This window comes from Triturus cristatus, chromosome 11, assembly GCF_964204655.1.
Source record: "Triturus cristatus chromosome 11, aTriCri1.1, whole genome shotgun sequence".
Lineage (NCBI taxonomy): Eukaryota > Metazoa > Chordata > Amphibia > Caudata > Salamandridae > Triturus > Triturus cristatus.
The window spans coordinates 131,418,420-131,444,457 of NC_140594.1; the positions used below are offsets into that span (position 1 = coordinate 131,418,420).

The 26,038-nt window shown below is 48.2% G+C and overlaps 1 protein-coding gene across 2 annotated transcripts in view; it reads right to left on the minus strand.

The window, feature by feature from the left end:
* Nucleotides 1-26,038, minus strand: part of LOC146783518 (phospholipase A2-like) — a 51,905-nt gene that overhangs the window by 3,350 nt on the left and 22,517 nt on the right. For both annotated transcript variants that reach the window (XM_085633760.1, XM_085633759.1), the window contains exon 3: nucleotides 4,776-4,903. In XM_085633760.1, the coding sequence (XP_085489886.1) occupies nucleotides 4,776-4,903 (128 nt within the window). The remainder of the gene's footprint in view (nucleotides 1-4,775; nucleotides 4,904-26,038) is intronic.

Consider the following 26,038-nt stretch of genomic DNA (forward strand, 5'->3'; position numbering starts at 1 on the left):
GAGATCCGCTCCATGCTGTTGAAACAGTTGATCTCATTGAGGGTCCTAGCAAAGATTGTGGGCCTTCTGGCCTCATCTATTCAAGCCATCTTCCCAGGTCCCCTTCACTACAGAGCATTACAGCATCTCAAGATTTACTATCTTCAAAAGAGGTTTTCATACGACCACCTGATTCCCCTGTCTCCAGAGGCTCAGGAGGAACTCCTTTGGTGGCTGGAACACATGAAACCATGGAATGGCAGGGCAATTTTTGGCGCTTCTCCGGACTTCATCATAGAGTCCGACGCCAGCCAGTGGGGCTGGGGTGCAAGATGAGTAGACTAGGCCACCGGCGGACGATGGTCCACCGACAAGTTAAAGTTGCACATCAATTGCCTGGAGTTGATAGCGGGCTCCTTTGCCATTAAATCGATCTCCCCAGTGAAGAGCAATTGTTGCATCCTTCTCAGGATGGACAATATTTCAGCGGTGCGGTGTATCAACCGCCTAGGAGGGACGAAATCCCGATTGTTGGCCAACATTGTGAGGGACTTTTGGCATTTTTGCCTGGATCAGAATATCAGTGTGATAGCGGAATATCTGCCCAGCAAGCTCAATCAGATAGCAGATTGGAATTCCAGGTTCCTGCGGGACTTGAGACTTCATCCATCGATTTTTGTAGAGATCATGAATATGCGAGGTCCATGCAGGAGAGACCTCTTTGCCTCACGCCTGAATGCTCACCTCCCACGTTTTTCCAGCTGGAGGCCGGACCCGATGGCGATGGTAACGGATGCGTTCCTTCAACATTGGGGATCCCAGAGGAATTATGCTTTTCCCCCCTGATTCAGAGGGTGACAGCCCAGGTCCGTCGACAGGTGACGTCCGTGGTGTTGGTCACACCATTATGGAAGACTCAGTCATGGTTTCCAACGCTATTGGAATTATCAGTGGACCTACCTTTTCAGTTACCTGTGTTCCCATTAATTCTCCAGGACCCAGTGGGATCCCCTCAAATCCTCTAGTCCTGCAGAACCAGTTAACCCTCATGGTTTGGAAGATCTCGGGAAACACAAAAGAATTGAGGGCCTTTCATCGGCGGCTGCTGAGTTTATAAATCAGGCATGGGCTCCAATGTGCCGAATCAGGTCGTGCATACAGGTCTGTTAATAATTTCAGGTCAGCTATCTCCGCTGGTCACAATCACATCGATGGTAAGCCGGTGGGGATGCATCCCCTTGTGTGTCAGTTGTTGAAAGGTATCAGAGTGGCTGGTCCGCCTCATCCTCGTTACAATATTTTATGGGATGTTAATAAAGTTTTGTATTTATTAGAATCTTGGCCAGACCACAAAGATCTATCGTTAAAACAATTGTCTGCTAAATTTACTATGTTACTATGTTTAATCTCCTGAAGGATTTAGCAGGAAGGTTGTTCTCTCCAGAGGGTGTTTCTTTCGTCATTTCTAGTAGGACTAAGACCATGTTACATTCGGTTGAGTATCCTGCATTTCCTCACAATGATAAATTATGTGTTCTAAAATGTTTTAAGGTATATGAGGAACGTACATTACCTCATAGATCTGACCCCTTGGGTCAATTGCTGTTAGCTATACAAAAACCTTCCCGTCCTGTTTCAGCGGCCACCTTGGCGCGTTGGGTCAGGTGGGTTATGTCTGAAGCAGGGATTGACATTTCTGTTTATGGTGCGCACTCCACCAGAGGAGCTATGGCCTCTAAAGCATATGTTCTAGGGTCTCACTTAGAAGATATTCTGAAAGTGTTTTATTCTAAACCTATTACGCATGTTTCTTCTGTTGTTGTTGGTCAGCTTTGAACCAGCATAATCTGAGCCTCCGGTCCTGCCATAGACTACAACATTTTCCAGCTATCGCGACAAGAATTTTAGATTCTATTAGGGACACGGAGGCGAGGATTATCGCACCCATTGGGACAGGTATGATGTCAACTGTCATATTGCAAGATGTTTACCTATGCAATGTTATTCTCCCTCCCTAAGACATCAGACCCTTTGGGTTCCCTATTTTCAAACTTGTTTCTATTTCAGGAACTGATTCCAAACAGAATTAAACCTGTGATGATCTTTGATATTGATCTACTCGTCGTTGGAGGATAGCTGTCGTTTCCAGGACTGTTTGGACGTACTCTCCGTTGAGAGTTGGCTATGCTGTTTTTGCTCTCCGTTGAGAGTCAGGACTGTTGTTAATTTTTGGACACTTTAAGGACTGTTTTTTGCATAGAAAGAGGAAGCCAAGATGGTGCCTCATTATTTTGTATGATTACTTCTCTTGTTATTGGTTGATGAAGGACGTGTGGTTCAAAGCCTCATGGGAAATGTAGTTTTTGTGTAATGTTTACTTTTTTCTCATTGGCTGCTGTGAGTAGTAAAGAAATTGAGAAAGCATAATCCTCGCCTCCGTGTCCTTAATAGAATCTACAATTCTTGTCGCGATAGCTGGAACATTTTGTATTCACAGGGACCTGGGAAAAGTGACAGAGGCAGCAGGAGCAGCTCTGGGCTTTCAAAACAGGATTCCAAGGGCTCCAGCCCATGAGGGAAATGCCCGTGGAATAGAAGACCTGTATGGGCACATGTGGGACTAGGGTTCATCAGGGCAATCAGCCCTAGCCTTACCAGCCTTACAGAGTCAGTACTCCTATATTGCCGTAGACCGCACTGGACCAGGTTGAATGATGCATAGCAGGGTATACTCTCTTCTTGCTCTCCAGGCTTTAAACGATAAGGAACATGGGTGCACAACAGATACTAAGCTCCCCATACTTAACCACTCTCTGTATTCCTCATAGCGCCTAATATGTTTCACATTATTTAAATGTATTGACTTGATGACAAGCCTCAGGTGTGAACCTCGGTTCATCAGAGAGCGCTTTATGGGCCTCGAATTTGGATGAAGGTCCTATAATGTGTAGTAAATTGTCGTTACGTTTGGCATTGTGTTATTCCATGCCAGCGTTGGCAAAATTCCTTAGTAAATACATCCATTCCTTTGCTCTCCATACTTCTTTCTTATTTAGCCAAGATTAACTTTTTCTAATTATAAGGCCAAAACAACATTTATTTAAAGTTGAGAGAACCCACAGAGATACTCCCCGTAGTATTTTTTAGTTTCAGTCTCTTTCCTTGGTTATCTGCTGCCCCTGTTATTCTTTGGTCCTGATAGAAGCACCTTGAAGCTGCTTCTCAAGCACTCTGGTGTGGTATGCCTATCAGTGTTCCATCATTATGACGAAACCTCATAATGAAGTCTGCCAGCCTCACATAACAGGCTGATTAAATGCTATTTAGATATAGTTGATGAAATGCCATTTTCTCCCAAATTTCACTGATTATTAAGAAAAATGTATACTAGATCCCGGTAGAAAACCCATATCTGGTAAAATAATCATGCAAAAAAAAGTCTAAAAATTGGGACTTGTAAGGACAAAATGTTAAAAAGAGTTGAAAAAAAAGAAATAAACGTGCAGCGGTAGTCTTTCTTCTATATCTATTGTCACCTGGAAGGAAAGGAGCAGAGGTAAATGACAAAGATAAAAAGAAGAGACGAGCAATGGAGAGACACTAAAGTAAGTCAGGAAAAAGAGGGTGAGGGCGAAAACAAATTAGGATGGTTTGAAGTGAGAGGGCCACATCACCCACAGGACAAGGAGGACAGAGAAAGGGGAGGTTAAAGAAAAAAGAGAGGGTTTTATGAGGTGTTGTGTAACATCCCTAAGAAACCTAGAAATAAAATAAAATAAAAGAGAAGAAAAAAGAAACACTTGTTAAGGGGAGACCGCCTTTTTAAAATGAGAAATAGGGGAAAGAACCGAGAAAAAAGAATAGGTGGAGTTAAAGAAGGGAAAAAACAACCTTTATCAGAAGGGGGGACCCAGGGGGTGCGTGGCGTGAGCCGGTCGCCCCCTGGGTTGTTCGCACAGTGGTTGCGGCCACACAGGTGGGGCTGAAGAGGGATCAGGGAGGCGGGAGGCGCGTGAGGGGAGGTTTCAAATAGGGGGTAGGCGGGGCGGGAAAATCACTGTGCCCTAGGGAGCGGGGAGGAGGGGTTTTGGCCCTGAGTATTTTGTCCCACCCACCCTTCCCTCTCTGTTTTCATTTGGTTCTTCACATCTACTGGGATGTCCTTTTAATTTTGATAGCGTTGGTGCAATTGTTCTTTTCTTGCCACGTTAAGACAGGTTGTCATGTAGCTTTTAGTTTGTTTTGGTAGGCGGATATTTTGCTGGGGGGGTGGGCAGCCTTGAGCGGGATTGTCCATCCTCCAACGGGGGAGGTGGGGGGGACTAAGTCAAGGGGACAGGAAATGAGAATGAGGGGATGCTATCTACAGGGGTCAGTCATTCGGGCTCTGATTGGGCTTTACAATGGGGGTTTCTGTTTTTGTACATAGTTTGAAATAAAAGTGAAGAATTTATTAATGATATATTGAAAATGTTGGAAAAGAAATTGATTGGCACCTGTCTTAATAAAGTGGCCTTTTTTGCTATGCAAAGAACTGTGGGGCGTGAGTTATTGTGCGAAGGGCATTGACCAGATTGGTTTCGTCAGCCTGATGGAAGCCATTGTAAGTCAAAACATTGTCAGAGGGTTGGACAAAAGAGGCTGGTGAGAACCAGTTTCATAAAAAACACATCACTGTGCTTCTCACTACTACAGGCAGCAGAGGAGCTATCGAGCTAGGACTCTGAGCATCCTATGGAAGAGGGACAGGACAGTGCAGTCCCTGGATAGGCTCATTCAGGAATAGTGGTACATACTGCTGCAGGAAACGGTTTTCCCAGAGCACGAGAAGCTGTAGCTCTCGGTGTAGGGGTTGTCGCCGATGCCTCTGCAGCTGGAAAGCTTCTTGGCTTGAGAGTAGCAGTTGTCGTGGGTTTGGCAGCATCTGTAAGAGAAGGAACGAGGCAATCATTCATGGAACTTCAGATGGACACAAACATATTCAGTATTGATGATCCCTCTTGCCAATATCTACCTTCCTATCAAAACAGAGATTCAGATTCATACATGCAGCTTGGAACCTAGAGGACAGCGGCTCCCAAATTAGGACCAGGAGGGTCACAGCCATGGCAGGTTTATGGAATACCTACATAATATGAAAATGTATAGAATCAGTGACGTAGCAAGGGTGGGGCGGTCCGCCCTGGGCGTCACAAGTTTTGGGGGCGGCGGCCTCCCTTCTTACCTGCGGCTGCAGCGAGGTGGTATCCATGGGGCCACAGGTCTAGCTATGCCACTGTATAGAATGATTCTAAAGTAAATAACTTACCTACATGGGGCAAATGTACAAAGAAGTCACGCAAGACGGCGCAGCACTCATAGTTGCTGTGCTGCATTGTCTGAAAGTGAGAAAGCGGGGCAGCTTCATCTCAGCAAAGATATGGGCTGCTGCGCCCTCCTCATGGAGCCCTTTAGACTACTTTGCCACTGGTATTAAAGTGCAAGAGTGTCTGCATGATGTCGAGCATGGGTTTTGTACTGGAAGGGTGCCCTTCAAGTACAAAATACCATACTAAACATACTGTACAAGCTTTGAAAAGTTTAGAAACATTTAAGGAATATTTCAAATTTACACCGGCATCAAGGGGATTTTCATGTGCAGTAATGGCAAGGTATTTTGACACTTGGAGGTGGTTTAGAGTATGGTGGACAGAGGTAAGCCCGTAGGGATAACAGAACAAGTGCTTAATTTGAGCCTGTGGTTTCTGGTGCTCGGGACCAGCACTTAATTGTCAGCACCGGTGCTTATGACAGTCACGCACATGGTGGTGCTCTGTGCCTAATTTACGTTTGAGCAGTGGTGGCTCGCACAGGTAACGCTGTGGGGCGGTGAGGTGGGGCGGGGGCGGGCCGGGGTGGGGGTAGCGGAGTTCGACATACAACGGGAAAGATTAAAGTAAATAAAGAAATAAATCAAACCGCTTACTTTGTGCTCGGCGATGCGGCGAGAGCAAGTTAAGTGGTTTTATTTATTTATTTATACTACTGATTGATTCCTTGACTACTGTTTTGCCATTGTGCTTCCGCTTAGATTATGGTACTTATTTTGAGAGTGTGTATTGTTTGTTTGTATTTTCTTTTTACATGCTCCTATGATACTTTATCTGTTTTTAGGTCTCGCGACCTGCGTTGCACTGCGCAGCAGTGCTTGCGCAGGCGAGAGTCCTTTTGTTCTGGGTTTCAGAAATCGATCTAGGAATCGCACACGCTCGTGCGTGTGCGATTCCTTTTTAGCTCTCCCATTGGCCTTTGCGTGCGTCTTCCTCCAAAAGACTGCACGCAATTGGCCTGAGGCGCGCGCATAGCTCCTCCCATGGCCTATTGGTGTCTATTACGCGCACCAAGCGCGTAATAGACACCAATAGGCCGTGGGTGGAGCTCTTGATCATGCCGAGAGTCAGGCGTGACGCGCGCGCCACTTGCTTTTCTTTACTTCTGGTATAAGCACGGCACCCGCGCTTTACAGTAAAGCGCGGGTGCCGTGATTATACCAAAGGTAAAGAAATAGATTTGTGTTTCTATTTCTTTACGTTTGGTATAATCGCGGCACCCGCGCTTTACTTTTAATGTTATATGTAAAGTGCGGGTGCCGCGATTATACTAAAAGTAAAGGAATAGAAAAAAACATCCATTTCTTTTCCTTTGGTATAATCGCGGCACCCGCGCTTTACTTATAACATTAAAAGTTAAGCGCGGGTGCCGCGATTATACCAAAGGTAAAGAAATAGATTTTTGTTTCTATTTCTTTACGTTTGGTATAATCACGGCACCCGCGCTTTACTTTTAATGTTATAAGCAAAGCGCCAGTGCTGCGATTATACTAAAAGTAAAGGAATAGAAAAAAACATCTATTTTTTTACCTTTGGTATATTCGCGGCACCTGCGCTTTACTTATAACATTAAAAGTAAAGCGCGGGTGCCGCTATTATACCAAAGGTAAAGAAATAGATTTTTTTTCTATTTCTTTACGTTTGGTATAATCGCGCCACCCGCGCTTTACTTTTAATGTTATAAGTAAAGCGCGGGTGCCGAGATTATACTAAAAGTAAAGGAATAGAAAAAACATCTATTTATTTACCTTTTGTATAATCGCGGCACCCGCGCTGTACTTATAACATTAAAAGTAAAGCACGGGTGCCGCGATTATACCAAAGGTAAAGAAATAGATGGAACCGGGAAACAGAGCGATAAGGTGACGTGCCCAGGATCACACCATTTCTTGAAGTGAGGAAATGAGTATGAGAGTTTGGTGCAGGTTTTCAGTATGAGACCCTGCCTTCTGTTAATGGCACGAAGTGTTTGTAGCTTCTGTTTGCACTTTGGCAACACTTTTTCAGTCTAACGCATATTGGAATGCACATAAACGACCTAGATTTGCTTTTGACTCGGAACAACATTGCTTTTATTGTCAGGCCTCAAGGACAAAGCGCCTTCCTTGCTATTTTCCTGTCACCTTCACACTACATAGCATATCCATTTTCTTTGCGTCGGAGTCTGCTGATGTAAACCAAGTTGTTCTCAAATATAAAGCTCTAGATTACTGTTAGCAACTAGAGCACAATGTAAAAACAAAACATGTCAAAAACGATATATTATATGTGTGCTCAATGCTGGAAATCATTAGACTGGAATTAGCTTTAATGGAAGAAACCACAGCTGCTCTCTGCGATTCTGGGATGATTGCTTTATCTTATGCATTCTGTGGGTCCACCTCTTGGGCTATTGGCCTTTGCTGAATGGATTAAACTGATGGGGCAATATGGTTATCTTGGCGCATGGGAGATCACGATTAATACAAAGCTGATGGGGAAGTATGATGCTTATATTTTCAAAATGATGTGCATCAAAGCCATAGTTGTTGCTTATTTGTCTAATGCAACTAACAACCATTGACAAAGCCAACAGTCCTGGCTTGTTGTAGGTGTAATATTACTTGTATCTGGATGGAATGACGAAGCAGCAAAATATCAGTGGGGCAGCGCACTATGCTAGGCACGGGTTTTCAGTTCGGGGCTTTAAGCAACGCCCTTCATTACATTGGCCGCGTCCCTTTCAGAGCCCCCCCCAAGCCTTTTCATTCCACTTAAAGCCCTGCCTCCGTTATAGTGACTTCCTGCTGTAGAGGGAGAACAAGTTCACTCAGGTCATCATACCTGCCAACTTGTTATGAATATTACAATTAACATTTTAACAAACATCGCATAAAAAATAACACTAAACAATTTCTTACTAATGAAAAGATTACACAACTATTACCATACCCAATACGTATCACCTTCATATTCTTAAAAGTATTGCATAACTGTCACAGTAATCAAATTACAACTAATTCAATTTTTTTCAGATATTTAATATCATCTGCATAACCTGCTACATCTATTTGCATCTCTGACAATTTTTAATAGGTTGCTTAGCTTATAAGTACTTCATTTCTTTTTTTTAAAATAACAATTTTATTGAAAATAAAATCCACAACATTGCAGCAGTCATGACACTTAATTAGCTCCTTCACAGGCAAAATATACATCCGGGCTTTAGAGACAACAAGCGATACACTCAGGGTAGTAAGCTTTGCATCAGGCCGAACAGTGAAGCATTACAGAGGTGGTTACACACACATATTAAGTACTTCATTTCTTAATGCACGTACAAATAAAAAATAATAATAATCTCATTTTCAGTGCCAACAACTCAAACTTTAATAATGCGAGACCTATTGAAAATGCTTGTTTTAGATGTGTTTATGCCCCTTAGTTTTTGTTTTTTCTTCTTGGGCCCTCCCCTCCCACGCTCATTGTTTGCTTTCCCGATTTCTCAAAACAGCACTTTCAATTATGTCACTTTTCTCCGGCCAGTCTTTTCCAAACCACTTAAGAACACAGGGGCATATCATCAAGGACTGGCGATAATTATCGCTAAGCGCACTTAGCGCTAGGATAATTATCGCCGGGTAACGTGGAATTTTATTGCTGAGATAGCGTGCTATTAGCAACGCTTATCTCAAAAGCGATAAAATTCCAAGCGCTAACTGCCAAATGTGAGATTATCGCTGGAAACCCAGCAATAATTTCACAAAGTTTGGCGATAGCTTGATGATAGGGCAAGGCATACTTAGCCATGATATTCACCTTACATAGGATATCATGGCTACGTCAGTCTTGAAGCAGGCGTAAGGAAAGTAGCGATAACAGGTTATCGCTACTTTGCTTGTCGCTCTGCAGGTTAGCGTGCCCATTGATAATTGGAGAAATGTCGCTAAGCGACATTTCTCCAGTTATGTCAGGGCAGGAACGCCCACTTTGCATTTTATTAGAGATGCAAAGCTGGGCGTTCAGAAAACAGGCGCTAATGCAAGGTTTCATCCGATAGCGTGTCCTTGCTGATTAGGCGATAAAGTTATCGCCGCTTTTTGTCCGAAAACGGACGCAAAAGTGGCGATAAGTTTTTTATCGCCACGTTGATGATATGCCCCATAATTGGTTACATTTTAATAAAGTTACATGTTGCATTATTTACTAAGGGTAAATTTGTTCATGACTCATCCTCGTTTTGGTCGCATTATGTGTAATGCCACCTTCCTACCCAAATTGGGAAAGCCAACGTAAGTTATATGTTTTCAAATTGTACCAACTGGTGATATCTGTGCTTGCCTAAATGCAAGTGTATGCGTGCTGCTAGCAGCTCATAGGTTGTATGCCTGAATAACACGTCAGACTATGCTCCTACTACACTATACAACAACAGGCAGTGACATACCACACTGAACTATACTATGCAATAGCAGATCATGACATACCGTATTATACAATAACAAACCGCGAGGAACTTTGGTTGCTGCTTGCAGGGGGCTCCAGGTCCCAGGAATCACTGCTGCCTGAGGGAGGAGCTGCTCTGCTACTCGCGCTGAAAAGCGCGCAACGCCACCCGCGACGCGGGACGCGAGGAACCTTGGTTGCTGCTTGCAGGGGACTCCAGGTCCCAAGAATCTCTGCTGCCTGAGGGAGGAGCTGCTCTGCTACTCGCGCTGAAAAGCGCGCAATGCCACTCGCGACGCGGGACGCGCGCGGGCGGCGCCCAGGCGGCGCACGAGCCAAGGGCGGGCCCGTCATCGCCAGGAAGAGGCAGGGCAGGGCCTGACCTTTTTCGATCTTCCCCCCCGGAACACCTTTATCACAAAAACTTCAGCAGCTATCTCAAGGTACTGTGATGACTGTAGGACGAAGGCTGCTTAATTTATTGCAAAGGTTTGTTTAAATTGTTATTATTTGGGGTGTTACCAAATTGACCACTTCTTGTGTTTTTTTATTTTTCTTTTCTTTGAATCTTTTGCAAAATTTTAATTACTAGAAGTCAGTTTAAACTTGTTTTTTGATATAAAAAACACCTATACTGTTGTTTTATTTTATTTTATTTTATTTTTATCTCTTGCTTCTTGTTGGTGTATTGGGCGGCTGACTATCAGGTTGAGAATGGGTAGAAGGAAAGTTATGGAGAGTACAGGGGGGGCTACGGGTCCCGTTAGTGGGGCGGGTAAGGGGAAAAAGGCAAGGAAAGCAGTAAAGAATGTATCTGCCGCCAATAATTGTGTAATGAATAGAATTGATAATTTAATTAGGGAATGTGAAGGGCTATTAGGCGTTGAGCTCCCCTTAGATATTGTTGATAAGGATTCCACCCCCCTACGTTCAACCATAGTCCCCCAGATGTTTCAAAAATCTTTAAAAAAAGGAGCAGACGCCACGATAGTGGCGATCCCGAAACCTGACAAACCGACGCACGATTGCTCATCTTACCGCCCGATCTCATTACTGAATGCGGAGGCGAAGATCCTAGCCAAGGTGCTGGCGACACGACTACAGCCTTACCTCCCTACCCTAATACACCCGGACCAGTCGGGATTCATGCCCCACCGAAACACTGCTCTGAACATACGACGTCTGCACGGCATTGTTGCGTGCCGCTCCTCGATAGAGGAGGACGCGGCCATCCTGTCACTAGATGCGCGGATGGCATTCGACAGGGTAGAATGGCCTTTCCTGTTTGCTGCTCTTCGTCACATGGGACTGGGCCCCAAGATTTGCGCGTGGATCCAGCTTCTCTACACCCAGCCACTTGCGCAGGTAGTAGTTAACGGCCACGTCTCGGACGCCTTCCCATTGGGCCGGGGGACAAGACAGGGGTGCCCCCTTTCTCCGCTCCTTTTTGCGCTGGCACTAGAACCTTTAGCTGCATGGGTACGGCAGGACCCTGTGATACGGGGCCTCAAATGGACGATGGGATGGGAGGACCGTATCTCCCTATACGCCGATGATGTCCTCCTGTACCTAGCCTCGCCGGCACGCTCCATTACCTGTCTCCTCGACATATGTGCATCGTACGGGAGGAGGTCAGGCTATGAGATCAACTGGGAGAAATCCATCCTTTACATGCTCCAGGGCTCCCCGCCTCGCCTTCCGAGGAGTTGTAATATCCGAGTGGCCCCTGATGGCTTCAAATATCTTGGCATTTATGTGACGGCGGATCGCAACAAATTTATGGCTGAAAATCTCATGAAGCCCCTGCAAAGGCTACGTGCCGACGTCAAACACTGGCGCTCATTGCCCCTGACGTTGCTGGGAAGGGCTTCGCTCTTCAAAATGCTGGCCCTCCCTAGATTCCTATACATGCTACAAAATACCCCTTTCCCGGTGGCAGCCTCCTATTTCACGGCTATCAACGCAGAGGTTACCAGCCTCCTATGGGAGGACAAGGCACCACGAATAGCTCTACACAAGCTCACCAGCGGCTGGTACGATGGCGGTATAGCCCTCCCCGATATCAAGACCTACTATTGGGCGTCGCAACTTATGATCATAAACCAATGGCTCCATGCGCCTCAAGATGACCCTGCTTACCGCATGGATAGGCAGCTGCTGGGGGGGGAGGGGGCGCTGGGAGCCCTATACAACCCCAAAAAAGGTCACCCTCCGGAGGGGCCCGCGTCCCACACTCTCCGGATATGGTTCACGGCACAGCGCGCAATGGGCTGGGCCGGAAGGATTACCCAGGCTACGCCCCTCTGGGACACGAAACGGCTCGGGGTGCTCCGCACCACCAAGGGATTCCATCAATGGGACCTCATCGGTATCTCCAGGGTCGGGGACCTCTGGAAACGGGGAGAGGTGGTTGCTTTTCCCCAACTCCAGACGGAGTAGGACTTGGCTGAATCTGAATCATTCCGATACTTACAAATCCGCCACGCTCTCCGGGCGGCGATTCCACCAGGGACACGGCTCCCGGAGTCATCGCCCCTAGAGGACCGGCTCCTGACAGAACATCTTATTCAAAGAGCGACGTCCCTCACATATAGGAATATAATAAATAATCGCCCTGATCCTTTCCTGACCCTTAAGAGTAAATGGGAGGCAGAACTTGGGGACTTAGATGAGACGGAGTGGCAGTCCGCGCTATCGTCCCCCAGGGAGGTGGGCATATCGTCCAAGCTCAGACTAGTCCAACTCAAAATTTTGCACCGCACCTACTACACCCGCACACTCCTATTTAAACTACAGCGTGCGGAGTCCCCGCAATGTCTCAGAGACTGTGGTCACGAGGGATCTTTCTTCCACACCATATGGGAATGCCCTGCCATCAAGGTCTACTGGAGGGAGGTGATGCATACGCTCTCCCAGGTGACCAGAATCGTGACACCCCCTGAGCCTCGGCGATGTCTCCTTAACATATGGGAACAAACTGATCATAAGAGAATGATGCAGCTATGGGTTACGTTAGGGATTATGCTGGCAAAACGCAATATAGCCCAACGATGGGGTTCGGGGCAGGAGCCTACCCTGGCGCAATGGATACGTGACATGGACCAAGTAATGGTGGTTGAAAAATCGGTATATATACATAGGGGGTGCCCCCGGAAATGGACACAGGTGTGGAGCGGGTGGAATGTATACAGAGGGAATATTTGTGAGCCCCCACCAGACGTGTCGGATGCTGAACTCAGTGATCAAGAGTAAGGTGCTGGTCGGATGCACGGGTGCGGGCTGGGAACGGCGATATGCTACGTATTCCATGTCTTTATGTCTCACTTGTAACAATACTGCACTGTTGAATTCCGTTTGGAGTAACCTCCTGCTATGCCTGAAGATCGATGAGTGGTGTTCTTTTTCTTTTGTATTTGCAAATTTAATAAAAATATTTCAAAAAAAAAAAAAAAAGGAGCAGACATTGGCTGCGTGTCCTCAATGTTGGGTGGTGGGCCAGCTCTGCCCGACATTTCTCCCCCACTGTCCTTACCTCCCACTGACGACACTGTGGGAGACCTTGAGCCCTCCATCATCTGTACGAATCGTTATGACGTTCTGGCTAGGGAATTGGATACTTGTGGGGAAGTGTATACTACACAAATTATCCCCTCCAGTAATAAGAGTTTAAGTGTGGTAGTTCCTGCTAGCCCTCCTTCAACACAGACCCTTATTCAGATGGTTACTTCTTTAAAGGAGGAGGTTGGATCACTGAAAGGGATGATTGAGGAACTTATGGGCACTGTTAGGTTGTTAGCTCAGAATGGTACCCTACATACGCCTGTAGATTCTCGATCTCGTAATCCAAAAGAACCATCCAAAGTAGGTGATTCCACAACTTGCGAACAACAACACGCACCTATAACACAACCCAAACGAACCATTAAGGTCTCAACCCCCATCCTGATCGCCCCCTCTGCAGCTCAGCCTTGTAGCATTTAGCAAAAGCAATCTTATTCGCAGGTGGCCAAAAAACATGATAGGCCTACAAGATTAACATCAGACCCATTAATGGGAATTAATGCACCAGCCCAACAAAACAAACAATTCACCCACCCCCCACTTCAGCCACAGACAGTTCTCTAGTCAATGTCCCTAAGATTGCTCTTAGCAGTGGCTTCGAGAATGCTGAATCCTTGAAAAATAAATCTATTCATTGGTTGCGGTATGTTAGGGGTTGCCGCTCATTGATCAGGGAAGATATTATCAGGGCACGGAGATGCACGTCCAATAATAATTCTATGGATAGCATCGAATTAACCCTGATTAATTCTGATCTGGTGGAAAATCTTTTGGCACTAGAGTATAGGACCTGTGCCCCGGATTCTACATCCATCCAGATCAGGCGTTTTCAAACAATTACTGCAGCAAGGGCCCATGACAATGTGTTATCTTTGCCCAAATGTAGAGGGTCCTCACTTGAGGCGGTTGATTGACTATGGCAGGACTCATATGTTAGCCAGGTTTTAGAACTTTCTGCAAATCCCAACATCCTAAGTCCCCCTATTACTACTCAATTATGCTCTGTCCCTGAACAATCCCAAACTAGGGTAACAGCTAATAGAAACAGTAGTTCTCCGGTTTTTAGTACGAAGAACCACGGGTTGGCAGCAATTTGTGATACCTCTGTTCCATCTTCTACTGCGTCCCCTTTGGTTCAACCATCTTCTTTGGGGAATGGTTTTTCTATTTCCCAGCTCAAGATTCTTTCATGGAATGTGGCTGGGCTCCAAAATAAAATGTCTTTACCCGACTGGAATATTCTGCTTGAGGAACACCATATCTGTATATTCCAAGAAACATGGGGGCAGATCTATATTGGAGATGCGCCACTTTTACGCCGCCGTTGCGTCACTTTTGTGACGCAGCGGCGGTGTAAACCCTGCGCCACGTTGCACCATATTTACATCGTGACGCATCTATGGAGATGCGTCACGATGTAAAGCCCTGCGCCACGTAAAACCTGCGTCAGGTTTCACGTGGGCGTGTCGACAGAGGGGGGGGCGTTCCGTCGCAGGAACGCCCCTGAAAAGTGACTCAGTCAAATCTATAAGATTTGACTGAGTCACTTTCCCAACGCTGATGCGCCAAAACCCTGCGCCTGCTTGAAGCAGGCGTAAGGCTTGACGCACCATGTTAGGGATAGGGTAGGATGGAACAGTGCTGGAGTTGCGTCGCGCTTGCGACGCAACTGAAACACTGCGCCAACCTTACACCATCGGATGCGTCACGCATCTGTTTATTCCTGCGCCATGATGCGCCGCATTGTAAATGCGGCGCATCATGTGTGGCGCAAGGGTTAACTTGTGTGACGCATCTTTCCTGGCGCATCCTTGCTGATTTGCAGGGATGCGCCAGGAAACATAAATCTGCCCCATGGAGCCTAGTACCACTATATACGTCTGGCTATACCTGTTTTTTTACATCTGCTGTACACACGGGTAGGGGGCGGCCTAATGGAGGTCTCATTGTCTGGGCCAAGATTGATATGAACTGTGAAATAAAGGTGCAGCAATGTGCGAGCCCGGATATTATGTGGCTTTCGCTCAAGGGTGCTAATGGTGGTAAAACCCTTGAATTGTTTAATGTCTATATAAGGGGGACTTCAGGGGGCAAAGCATCAGACATTGTTATGTTGTTGGAACAAGAATTATCCAAACGCCACTTAGATTCATATGTTATGATAGCTGGGGATTTTAATTGCACATTTGAGCCTTTAAGTTCTGAAGATTTGTTGGGGGTAGACGAAGACGACGCCAAGTGGGGTATCCCATCGCTAAATATACCCCCTATTAAGAAATGGTCACAGGTAGCAATACAGATTAGTGCTCTTACCCTAGAAGTAGGATTAAGGGCTGCGAATGGCAGAACACCTTCTGATGTCGCTGGGGCTAATGCACATAACAGGGTGTCTTGCCCCTCACGAATCGATTATATACTAATCGATGTTAGATTTTGGAGATTTATAACAGACATGGAAGTGGTTCCTTCTATCGATAGTGATCATAATATACTAAGTCTGACAATGGATTCGCCCTGGGCTCCTTATATTCCTACAATTCAGGGGACAGGCCCTCTTATGAGGACAAAAGACTTGGTCCCCTCAAACTGCAGTAGGTTTCTCAAATGGCCACGAGTGGAGGCTCAAGAGTCTCGAATGGCTGAGATTAAGCGTATACTCAGCGAAAGTACATCTAAATTGCGTGAGGCCCAGAGTGAAGAGGATAGTCTGTCTAGGATCCCAGAGTTATATGGAAGCATGATGTCTCCGTTGGGGTCTTTATTTATTATAAAGAATCGCGCTGGCAACCAAGTCATATGTCGCAAAAATTGCCAGACGTGGTTCAATGCGGATTGCAGACAGAAGAAAAAGGCCTTGATCTTAGCGATAAAAAACAGACATTGTCCCTCAGTTTGGGAAACTAGAAAGGATTATAGAAATGCTGTTACTCAAGCTAAGCGTGAATGGGATGAGACACACTGGCAGAATCTAAAGGATGCAAGTGTAGCCAGGGATCCCAATCTTTTTTGGGACGCGGTTAGGCGGTTAGGCAATAAAGATCCCGATCTAATCCCTAACCATATCGCAAATCAGGATTGATTTAACCACTTTGGGAAACTTTACTCGGGGCCCAGCTTAACCCCTCAAGATGGGTCTGTCGGTCAAATAAGTAGCTACCCACTCAGGATGTCATTGCTCCCTTTAATACAAAGGAAATAGAGGCAGCCATTAAGAAAATTGTTCCAGCAAAAGCCGCAGGCCCGGATGGCGTCCCGGGCGACCTTTTCCTTGCAGATCCCCTTAATTGGGCAATTTATATTAAGGTTTTAATCAACTCGATTGTAGAGGGCAGTGCAGTACCCGACTCATGGAAAGATGCAGAGGTGGTACCTATCTTTAAAAAAGGTGCCAGGGAGGACCCTGCCAACTATCGTCCAATTAGCTTGATTGATGCTATGCAGAAAGTAGTTGGCAGGGTGTTGCTTCAGAGAATCCACCATTGGGTGGATGATAAGGATGTTTTTTCCCAGTATCAAGCGGGTTTTAGGGCATGCACAGGTACAGTGGATCAAGCATTTAGACTGCTGCTAATCTATTGGAAGGTTGTACTAATTGGCAAGGGCAGTCTTTATTTGGCCTTTATTGACCTGAAGACTGCCTTTAACCTAGTGCCCCGCGATCGGCTGTGGCAACTACTAGGCGAAATGGGGATTGATCCTATGATCCTGAATCTGCTCATTCGCCTTCACGCGGGCAATTATGCCCAAGTAAGGTGGGGATCTCAGGCACAGAAGACAGACAGGATCCCTGTAAATAGAGGAGTCCGCCAGGGTTGTGTATGGTGCCCACCCTATTCTCTTTATTTATTAATGGGGTGGTCAGCTTCTTACAAGAATTTCCATCGGATGCCCCGTCTCTGGCAGGAGACAAGGTTCCTACCCTGTTCCTCCTGTCTAAAACTCCGACTGGGCTCCAGAAGCTCTTAGATAGGTTCCATCTGTTTTGTGAATCCAGGGGGTTGGTTGTTAACACCACTAAAACTAAGCTTATGATGTTTAATCCCTACATTTATACTAGACGATACACGCTTAGAGCGAGTCCTAATGTTTGATTACCTGGGGATTCGGCTTGCTGAGAAAATGCATTGGAGGCACCATATTGACAAAATGCTCTTGAGCCATAAACGTGTGGTAGGAACACTACTTAAAGAACATCGCTCCTAGCAGAGCAGACCTGTGGCCCCTGCCCTCACGATTTATGCAGCTAAAGCTGTTAGCTCAGCTCTCTATGGTGCCGAATTATGGGGTTTTCGACAATGTCGATGGAATTAGCAGATCCGAACACAAATTTTTTAGAGATCTAGTGATGCTTCCCAGCAAGGTACCCCTAAAACCCCTGATGAGTGATCTGGGTAGGCGCTCTTTTAAGGATATTGCTAGGCTGGGGCCCCTGTTATTTTGGGCCCGCCTGCGTCGTACCCCAGAGCTTGGTAGTTATGCCTCTGCGCTCACAGAAGTGATGGCTATGGAGGGCAATTAAAAGATTAGTTGGTTATCTAACCTTAAAAAATTAGTTTTGGCGCTTGGCTTGAAGGACTCGTGGGAAAATCAAATCCCACCCAGTAAGGTCGATCTAAAAAAGCGCTACTGGGCTTGGGTGGACGCATAAGAGCATTTCAACTCAAGACTAGGAAGACTCACAGATGAATTTTATTTACATAAGCAGCGCATATTTTTAGAATCCTATTTAGATTTTATTCAGACACCACGTGACAGGGCACTCTACATCCAGTTCAGGATAGGCACACTCCTGATACGAGAATTAACTGTAAAATGGAGTGTCCCGCAACAGACAACAGTGGATTACCCATGCTGCAAGGCCCCAGCTGAAACCTTGGCCCATTTTATGTTTGCTTGCCCCGCTTATAAGAAGGCAAGAAAAAGATGGCTAAAACCTATTTGTAGCTCATTGGGCACTCGTGAACACAGGGTTGCCTTGCGTATACTGAAAACGGACCCACGGACCTTCTTGGCCTGCGGCGTAGCCAAGTATCTTGGCCGTGCCTGGATAGTAAGGCTTAAATACTACGTGCCACAACCTAGACGGGCTATTGCACTTATAGTGCATTTTCTGTTGCACTTCCATTTATATATTTGCTCTATAAATTGAAAACAAGTTGAAACTGAACAAACTTATGATTATACAAAACCTTTCATCTGAAATTGCCCACTGTTATCTTAGTATGGAAATTTTTAATTGCTGTTTTTATGGATTTTATATTTTTAGACCATGTCTTTTCTGATAATTCGTACTCTTATGATGTTTGTTTTTATGTTATTGCTTTTAAGATACTTGTTATCGAATAAAGCTACTTTTTGACTTTGACTTTGACAATAACAAATCATACCATAACATAGCATGCCATACTATACACTTAAAGGCAATACCATACCATACCATACCATGCCATACAATAAAATAACAGCTGGTACCATATCACACTACAAGACGAAAGGCCATATCATACCATACCGTACTGTACTGCACTATATACATTATATTATACTATACTATACTGAACAATGACAGGCCGCACCAGATCATACTATCAAATCAAGTCACCTTCACCTCTCTGCCCACCCCTGAACACTCAAGTCACCCTCACCTTGGCTTGGATACTGGATGCGGTCCTGCTGCCGAACACGGCTTGAACTTCTGAAACCCTTAATTTTACATATCTGATTGCAACCTAATGTAGGTCACGGAACATTAACGCCAAGACTACAACATTCTGCACTTACAAAGCTCGGACACATAAAAACTTTTTACCATGAAAAGCCATCACTTATCAGACGTTGGTCATTGAGCAGTTGTGTTCTTACCCAAGACCGCTTATTTTCTAAGCGCACCTGGGATTTCAGATCTGATTTGCTGCGATTTAAAACTAGGACTAAGGACTACACAACAACCTTTTACCTTGCCCTGAGGAAGCCTGCGACCAGGTGAAACGCATTGGGTGCGCTTGCTTGAAAACTTTGATGAAGAATAAAAAAAACAATTGCAAAGGATCTATATATCCTGCTCTGTGGTCGACAGACTTCCCTTACTATACTCCATTTTAGTGTTGCCTCTCTACTATGTACAGTTCGTACAATACAGTAACAGTCGGTACCATATCAAACTACGAAATGACAGGCCATACCATACCATACCACACCCTACTGACTGTACTGTACTATATATACTATACTATACTATACTATACTATACTATACTATACTATACTATACTATACTATACTATACTATACTGCACAATGACATGCCGGACCATAGCATACTATCCAATCAAATCACCCTCACCTCCTTTTACCTCTTTCCACCCCTAAACACTCAAGTCACCCTCTACTCCCTGTACTTCAGCTCACCCCTGAAACCTTAAGTTAACTTCACCTTCCTTTACCTCAAACCACCCCTGAACCGTCGTCACACTCACCTCCCTTTACCTCTACCCACTCCTGAGCACTGATCAGCCTCACCTCCCTTTACCTTTACCCACCTCTGAGTCATCAAGTCACCCTTGCCTCACTTACTCATCCATGAACCCTCATGTTACCTCACCTCCCTTTCCCTCTACCCAGCTCTAAGCCCTCAAATCACCATCACCTCCCTTTACCTCAACCCACCGCTGAACCCTAAAGTCACCCTTGCCTTCTTTTACCTTCACCCAACCCTCAGCCCTCAAGTCACCCTCACATCCATTTACTACCGTCAACCCTCAACCCTCAGGTTACCCTCACCTCCTTTTACCTCTACCCATGCCTGAACACTCATGTCACACTCACCTTCCTTTATCTCTACCGCGGCACACCCCAAACCCTCAAGTCACCCTCTCCTCCCTTTACATTTTGCCACCCCTGAACATTCAATTCAACCTAATCTCCCCTTACCTCTACCCACCCCGGAACCCGCAAGTCGCCTCCACCTTCCTCTCCTTCTACCCACCTGAATCCTATAATCACTCTCACTTAAACAATGCGCCACTATGCGACATATTTACAACATGAGACATCTGCTGAGATGCGTCACGTTGTAAAGCCCTGCGCTAAATTATCTATCTATCTATCCTTGCGCCACGGTGTGCCGCATTGTAAATGCGGCGCACCCATGGTGGCGCACGGGGTTTCTAACATCACACAAAATAACTGGCGCTTCCATGCTGATTTGCAGGGATGCGCCAGTTATTATAAATCTGCCACCCAGTTTATATAATAATACTGTTGATTGGCCTTTGTCTAAGCGCTTCCATATTGTTTTATAGTAAGGCTGAGACTTAAGAGATGCTGAGGGTTGCCAGGAATCACAGAATTTGATCGAGGGGGAATGTTGGATTAATAACCAAAGAGCCCAGGTGCAGCAGTCAGAGCTTCATTTGTAAAACAAATAAGTGCCAGGCCTTCATAAAGAGGCCGCTGCAGTTTGCACCGCACATTGCCCCTGCCAGCACTGCCAGTGGCAGCACCAACACAACTCCTAACTATCACACTCCTAGCAGTGTGGCAATCCAGACTATTCCAGGCCCCCAAAGCGATAAGAATAGCTTGGACAGCAGGTATTAGTCATTCTTCATGTATATCGAATTAATAAACAGCGTTTGCTGTCTACATCTCTAAATTCATCACACAGCGCCACCATGTGAAAGACTGTCAATCAATCAATCAATAAATGATTTATTCGATTTTAAAAGATAATAAAATCATAAAAGCACAAAATTCAATAAGATCAAATCATTAAAAAAAATTACATTAAAATATCTTAATAGGGGGAGGAGCCTAGCGCGCATCCAAGATGGTCGCGTGAGCACAGGGCTCCCCGGACCCTTTCTGCTCCTCGGAATAAATCCTGAGACTATCCTGAGTTGGTGTATGGAATCTGAGAGAAGAAGACCAGCTGACTATATATCTCTTTCCAAAATTCTAATCGGACCTGGGAATCCTGAGTTAGCGTCGCCGGAACTTTTGGGACCCACCCGACGGAGGAGGCCGGGGTGGAGGTGACCCGTGGGGCCGGGCTGCAATTGAACAACAGCGGCCTCAGCGCGGTGCCAGTCACCGATTCAGCACTTTCGGTTTCGATTTTGGCCTTCAGGAGATCAGCTGGCGTGCGTGCTCAAGGTGGCGGGGTGCCTCTTGGGCCTCTGCCCGAGGTTTGCTTCCATTTGCTACGGACGGGTCTGACGCCTCCGACCCCTACACCGACAGTTTGTGATCCTTTCTCTGGCACCCGTGCACCCCTTGATCGGAGGTCCCATTGAGTGACGGCGCTCACATGGCGGGCAAAGGGGGACCGGAGGGGCGCAAGACCAAGGCCTCACTACGCGGGGGAGCGGTCCAGAGCAACAACATGGACCGCTATACCCAGGGCAGGGGGTCCCCTGGCGCTGCTGGCCTCTCCCCGGATGCTGCGGGGGGAGGCACGACCGTCGCTGCGGAACCTTCCCTACAGGACATTATGGGCGCCATCGAGGGCATCAGGGAAACTATCGCGACGCAATATGAGGCCCTGGCCCGTAAGATCGACACTGTCGCGATCGACGTCACCCTGATTCGGGCCGACCTCTCTAAAACCAACGAGAAGGTCCAGGCCCTTGATACACGGACCTCCACCTTGGGTGCGGAGGTGTCGGATCTGCGGGCCGCGCTTGGGGACATTAGAGTGGTCAACGACCACATGGCCCGGCGGCTTGAGGACTTCGAGGGACGGGCCCGACGCAACAATATCCGTATCATTGGGGTACCGGAGTCCTCCGACAGCCGCCCGGTGGACCTCGTGGTCGAGGAACTTATCCTGCAGCAGCTGTCCCCGGTTGGCCTAAGTAAATTCTTCGCTGTGGAGCGGGCCCATCGGGTTCCTGGCGGCCGGCCGCGGCCGGGGGCCCCCCCGAGGCCTATCGTGGCTAAACTGTTCCACTACAGGGACCGCGATGCTATTCTGCAGGCTTCACGGACCCGTGGCCCGGTCCGCTACGAGAACTCGATCGTCAACTTTTACCCGGACTTCACGCAACTGGTCCAGAAACAGCGGATGGGATTCCAGGGGGTGAAGCGCCGTCTCCGCGAGCTAGGCCTGAAGTATTCGATGCTCTACCCGGCGAAACTTCGAGTGGAGCATGGAGAGCGGACAGTCTTTTTTGACACTCCTGTGGCCGCAAGTGACTGGCTGGACTCGCTGCCGGACGGGGGTGGCCGGCCCGGGCCCTCTGGGGGCACCGCAGGTGACGGGTCCCCTTAGACTGACCTTTGGTCCTTGCTTTTGCGTTTTTGCACTGTACAGTTGGGTCTTACTTCTTTTGCATACTGTGTTTTACCAGGACCCGTGAGGGGTGCGGGCGGGTTCGGGTCCCTTTCCTCCTCCGGGGTCTTTTTGTAGAATGGGGTTAGCGGGGCGACAGGCACACTGCAAGTTGGGGGGGGTCTTAGGCCCGCAGGGGTGCAGGGTGGGGGGCGGTGGACTTGGGGTGGGGTTGGGGGGGAAGAGGGGTTGTTTAGTTGTGTGTTTTTTGTTTACAGGGCGAGGAATTGATTTTTATCCATATTTGGGAGCGGTGCTGCGGGCTGGGGGCTTCTTGCTCTATTGGAGGGGATGGGGGGAGACGGGTTGAGGCTTATGTCGTGGAACGTCAATGGGTTGGGGGACCGTATTAAGCGGGGTGTTGTACTGCAATATTTGCGCCGTTTGACTCCTGATGTGGTGTTTCTCCAGGAGACGCATTTGGTCGGCAATGTCTGCCATGCGATGCACAGAGGGGGATACCGCCTCGTGGCCCATTCTGGTTTCACAACTGGCTCCAGGGGGGTGGGCATTCTCCTGCGAACCTCCCTTCCGGTGGAGATCACGAGGATAGTCTCGGATGACAGAGGGCGCTATGTGTGTCTGATTGGGAGGTGGGAGGGGCAGCCCCTTACCCTGGTTTCAGTCTACGTCCCCCCGGGCCTCCAGAACTCCACCTTTGCTGATTTGGGTCGAATGCTGCTTGACCTCCCGGACGGCCTCCTGCTCATGGGCGGGGACTTTAATTCTGTGGTTTCGGGTGAACTGGATCGTCACCCACCGAGGACCCTCCCCGCTGCCCAGTCATGGCTGGGTGGGATGTTGGAGACCTTCGGCTTGGTGGATAGTTGGAGACTACTGCATCCGACCCAGTGCCAGTTCACCTTTCATTCGGGGGCGCATGGGAGTCTCTCCAGGTTAGACTACTTCCTTATGCCAGCGGCGCAGACTGGTCGGATTCGAGAGGTCAGACACCTGGCGCGTGGTATCTCCGACCATTCTCCGCTGTGGCTTCTCTTTGACACCGGGCCGCGGTCCGCAGGGCGGATAGCTCCCATTAACCCCTGGTACCTGCGGGACCCTGTGACTCGTGACAGCCTGGTTAAGGCCATGGACCAATACTTCAGTGAAAACGAGGGGTCGGTGTCGTCTGCGTTGTCCCTTTGGGAAGCCTTTAAAACTGTTATACGCGGACACGCCCTCGCCCAGATAGTGGTGGCCAAGAAGGTCAGGAGCGAGGCGGTGGTGAAGCTGGAGACTGACGTCTCGGGGCTGGAGTCGGCCTTGGAGGCGAATATTACTCCGGACGGGCTACATGCCCTTAGCCTGAAACAGTTCGAATATAGGTCCCTGGTCACTGACGCGGCCCAAACTATGTATAGGGAGCAGCAGGGCCGATTGTATGACGCGGGGGACAAGGCGGGAAAGTTGATTGCGTGGCTGGACAAAAAGGAGAGAGTGAATCGCGTGGTCCCCGAGTTGCGTGCTGCGGATGGTGGGTGTGTGACTGAACCGGATGAGATTGTGGAATGCTTCGCTGACCACCTCCGGGCGGTGTACTCCCCGGTGACTGACAGGGACGAAGATGACTCTCGCCTCCTATTGAGAGATATTGCTCTGCCCGGCCTGTCCGTTGAGGACCGGGAGCGGCTGGACGCCCCCTTATCGTCGGATGAAATAGCGACCGCGATTCGTTCCCTTCGCTCGGGCAAGGCTATGGGTCCTAACGGTCTGCCCATTGAACTATACAAATTGCGTCCTGATAAGCTTGCGCCCTTCCTCGGCCGCATGTTCCGCGACTCTCTTGCGGCGGGTTCCCTTCCGGCCGACCAGCGCCTGGCCACTATAGTCGTTCTCCCCAAGGAGGGCAAGCCGCGTGACCGCTGTACCTCTTACAGGCCTATTTCACTGCTCAATGCAGAGCCTAAAATCCTGGCGAAAGTCCTGGCCAATCGATTGTTGAGTGTCGTGTGCGACCTTATTCATCCGGACCAATGCGGCTTCATCCCGCACCGCAACACCGCTCTTAACTTGCGGCGTCTGCACGGGGTCCTCGCCAGGGCGGAGCTCCTCACCGAGCCGGCCGTGCTGGTCTCTTTGGATGCCACGATGGCATTTGACACTATTGAGTGGCCATTCCTCTGGGCCGTCTTGGATAAATTCGGCTTTGGGGAGGGATTTATTGGCTGGGTGAGGCTCCTTTACACGGGACCCATGGCTCAAGTGGTGGTGAATGGGCGGGTCTCTCGGCCCTTTGCCCTCGGCAGGGGCACGAGGCAGGGGTGCCCGTTGTCCCCGTTGCTTTTTGCTCTCGCCCTGGAGCCACTCGCTGCCTGGCTCCGTTGGGAGCCCTCGCTTAGAGGGATCCGGTGGGGCCCGGGCTTTGAAGATCGGGTCTCGCTGTATGCGGACGACATTCTCCTGTACCTCACCTCACCGCGGCAGTCACTCAACGTCCTCTTTGACGTTCTGACCTCCTTTGGGAACAATTCGGGTCTCACGATCAATTGGTCTAAATCCTGCGTTTATCCCATCGCTGGTGGTCCTCCTCTCCTGCCGCCTCGGCTCCCGATTCAAATATCTCTGAGCGGCTTTAAGTACCTGGGGATATACGTTTCGCTGGACCCGGTGGCTCGCTACGAGCAGAATCTTCTGCGTCCACTTCGGCGGCTGCGGGAGGACACGGCCCGGTGGTGCAGGCTGCCCCTGTCCCCGCTGGGTCGGGCCGCGCTGTTTAAAATGATGTCCCTTCCCAGGTTCCTCTATGCACTCCAGAACTCCTTTGACGTTATCCCAGTGGCCTACTTTCGGGAGGTGGAGAGCCTGCAGAGGAGACTGGTGTGGAACGGCCGGGCGCGTATTGCTCTTGCCAAGCTCACTCTCCCCTGGTATGACGGGGGCATCGCGCTTCCTGACATTCGCAGGTACTATTGGGCCTCGCAGCTATCTGCCATTAACCACGCCACGTATGCGCCCGGCTTGAATCCGGCGTATGAGATGGACAAGTTCCTGCTTCCCGGCGGGAACTACAACAGGGCACTTTATTCCCGCCTGGCTGACCGGACCCTTACGGGTCCTACTAAGATTGCTGTGCGGACCTGGAGGGCTGCCACTGCGGCCACGGGCTGGAGTGAGCGAATGACATGTGCTACTCCCTTGTTTGCCTCCGACCGCCTGGGCAGCTTGTGGACCACCAAGGGGTTTGACCAGTGGGACACGATTGGTATCAGCAAAGTGGGAGACCTGTGGCACAAGGGCGCGGTCAAGACTTTCGCGGTGCTCCAGGCCGAATACGAGCTGACCGACAGGGAGTTCTTCCGCTACGCCCAGGTTCGACACGCCCTGCTCTCGGTCTTCGGGGAGGGGACCACTGTCCCTGTTTCTTCGCCCCTCGA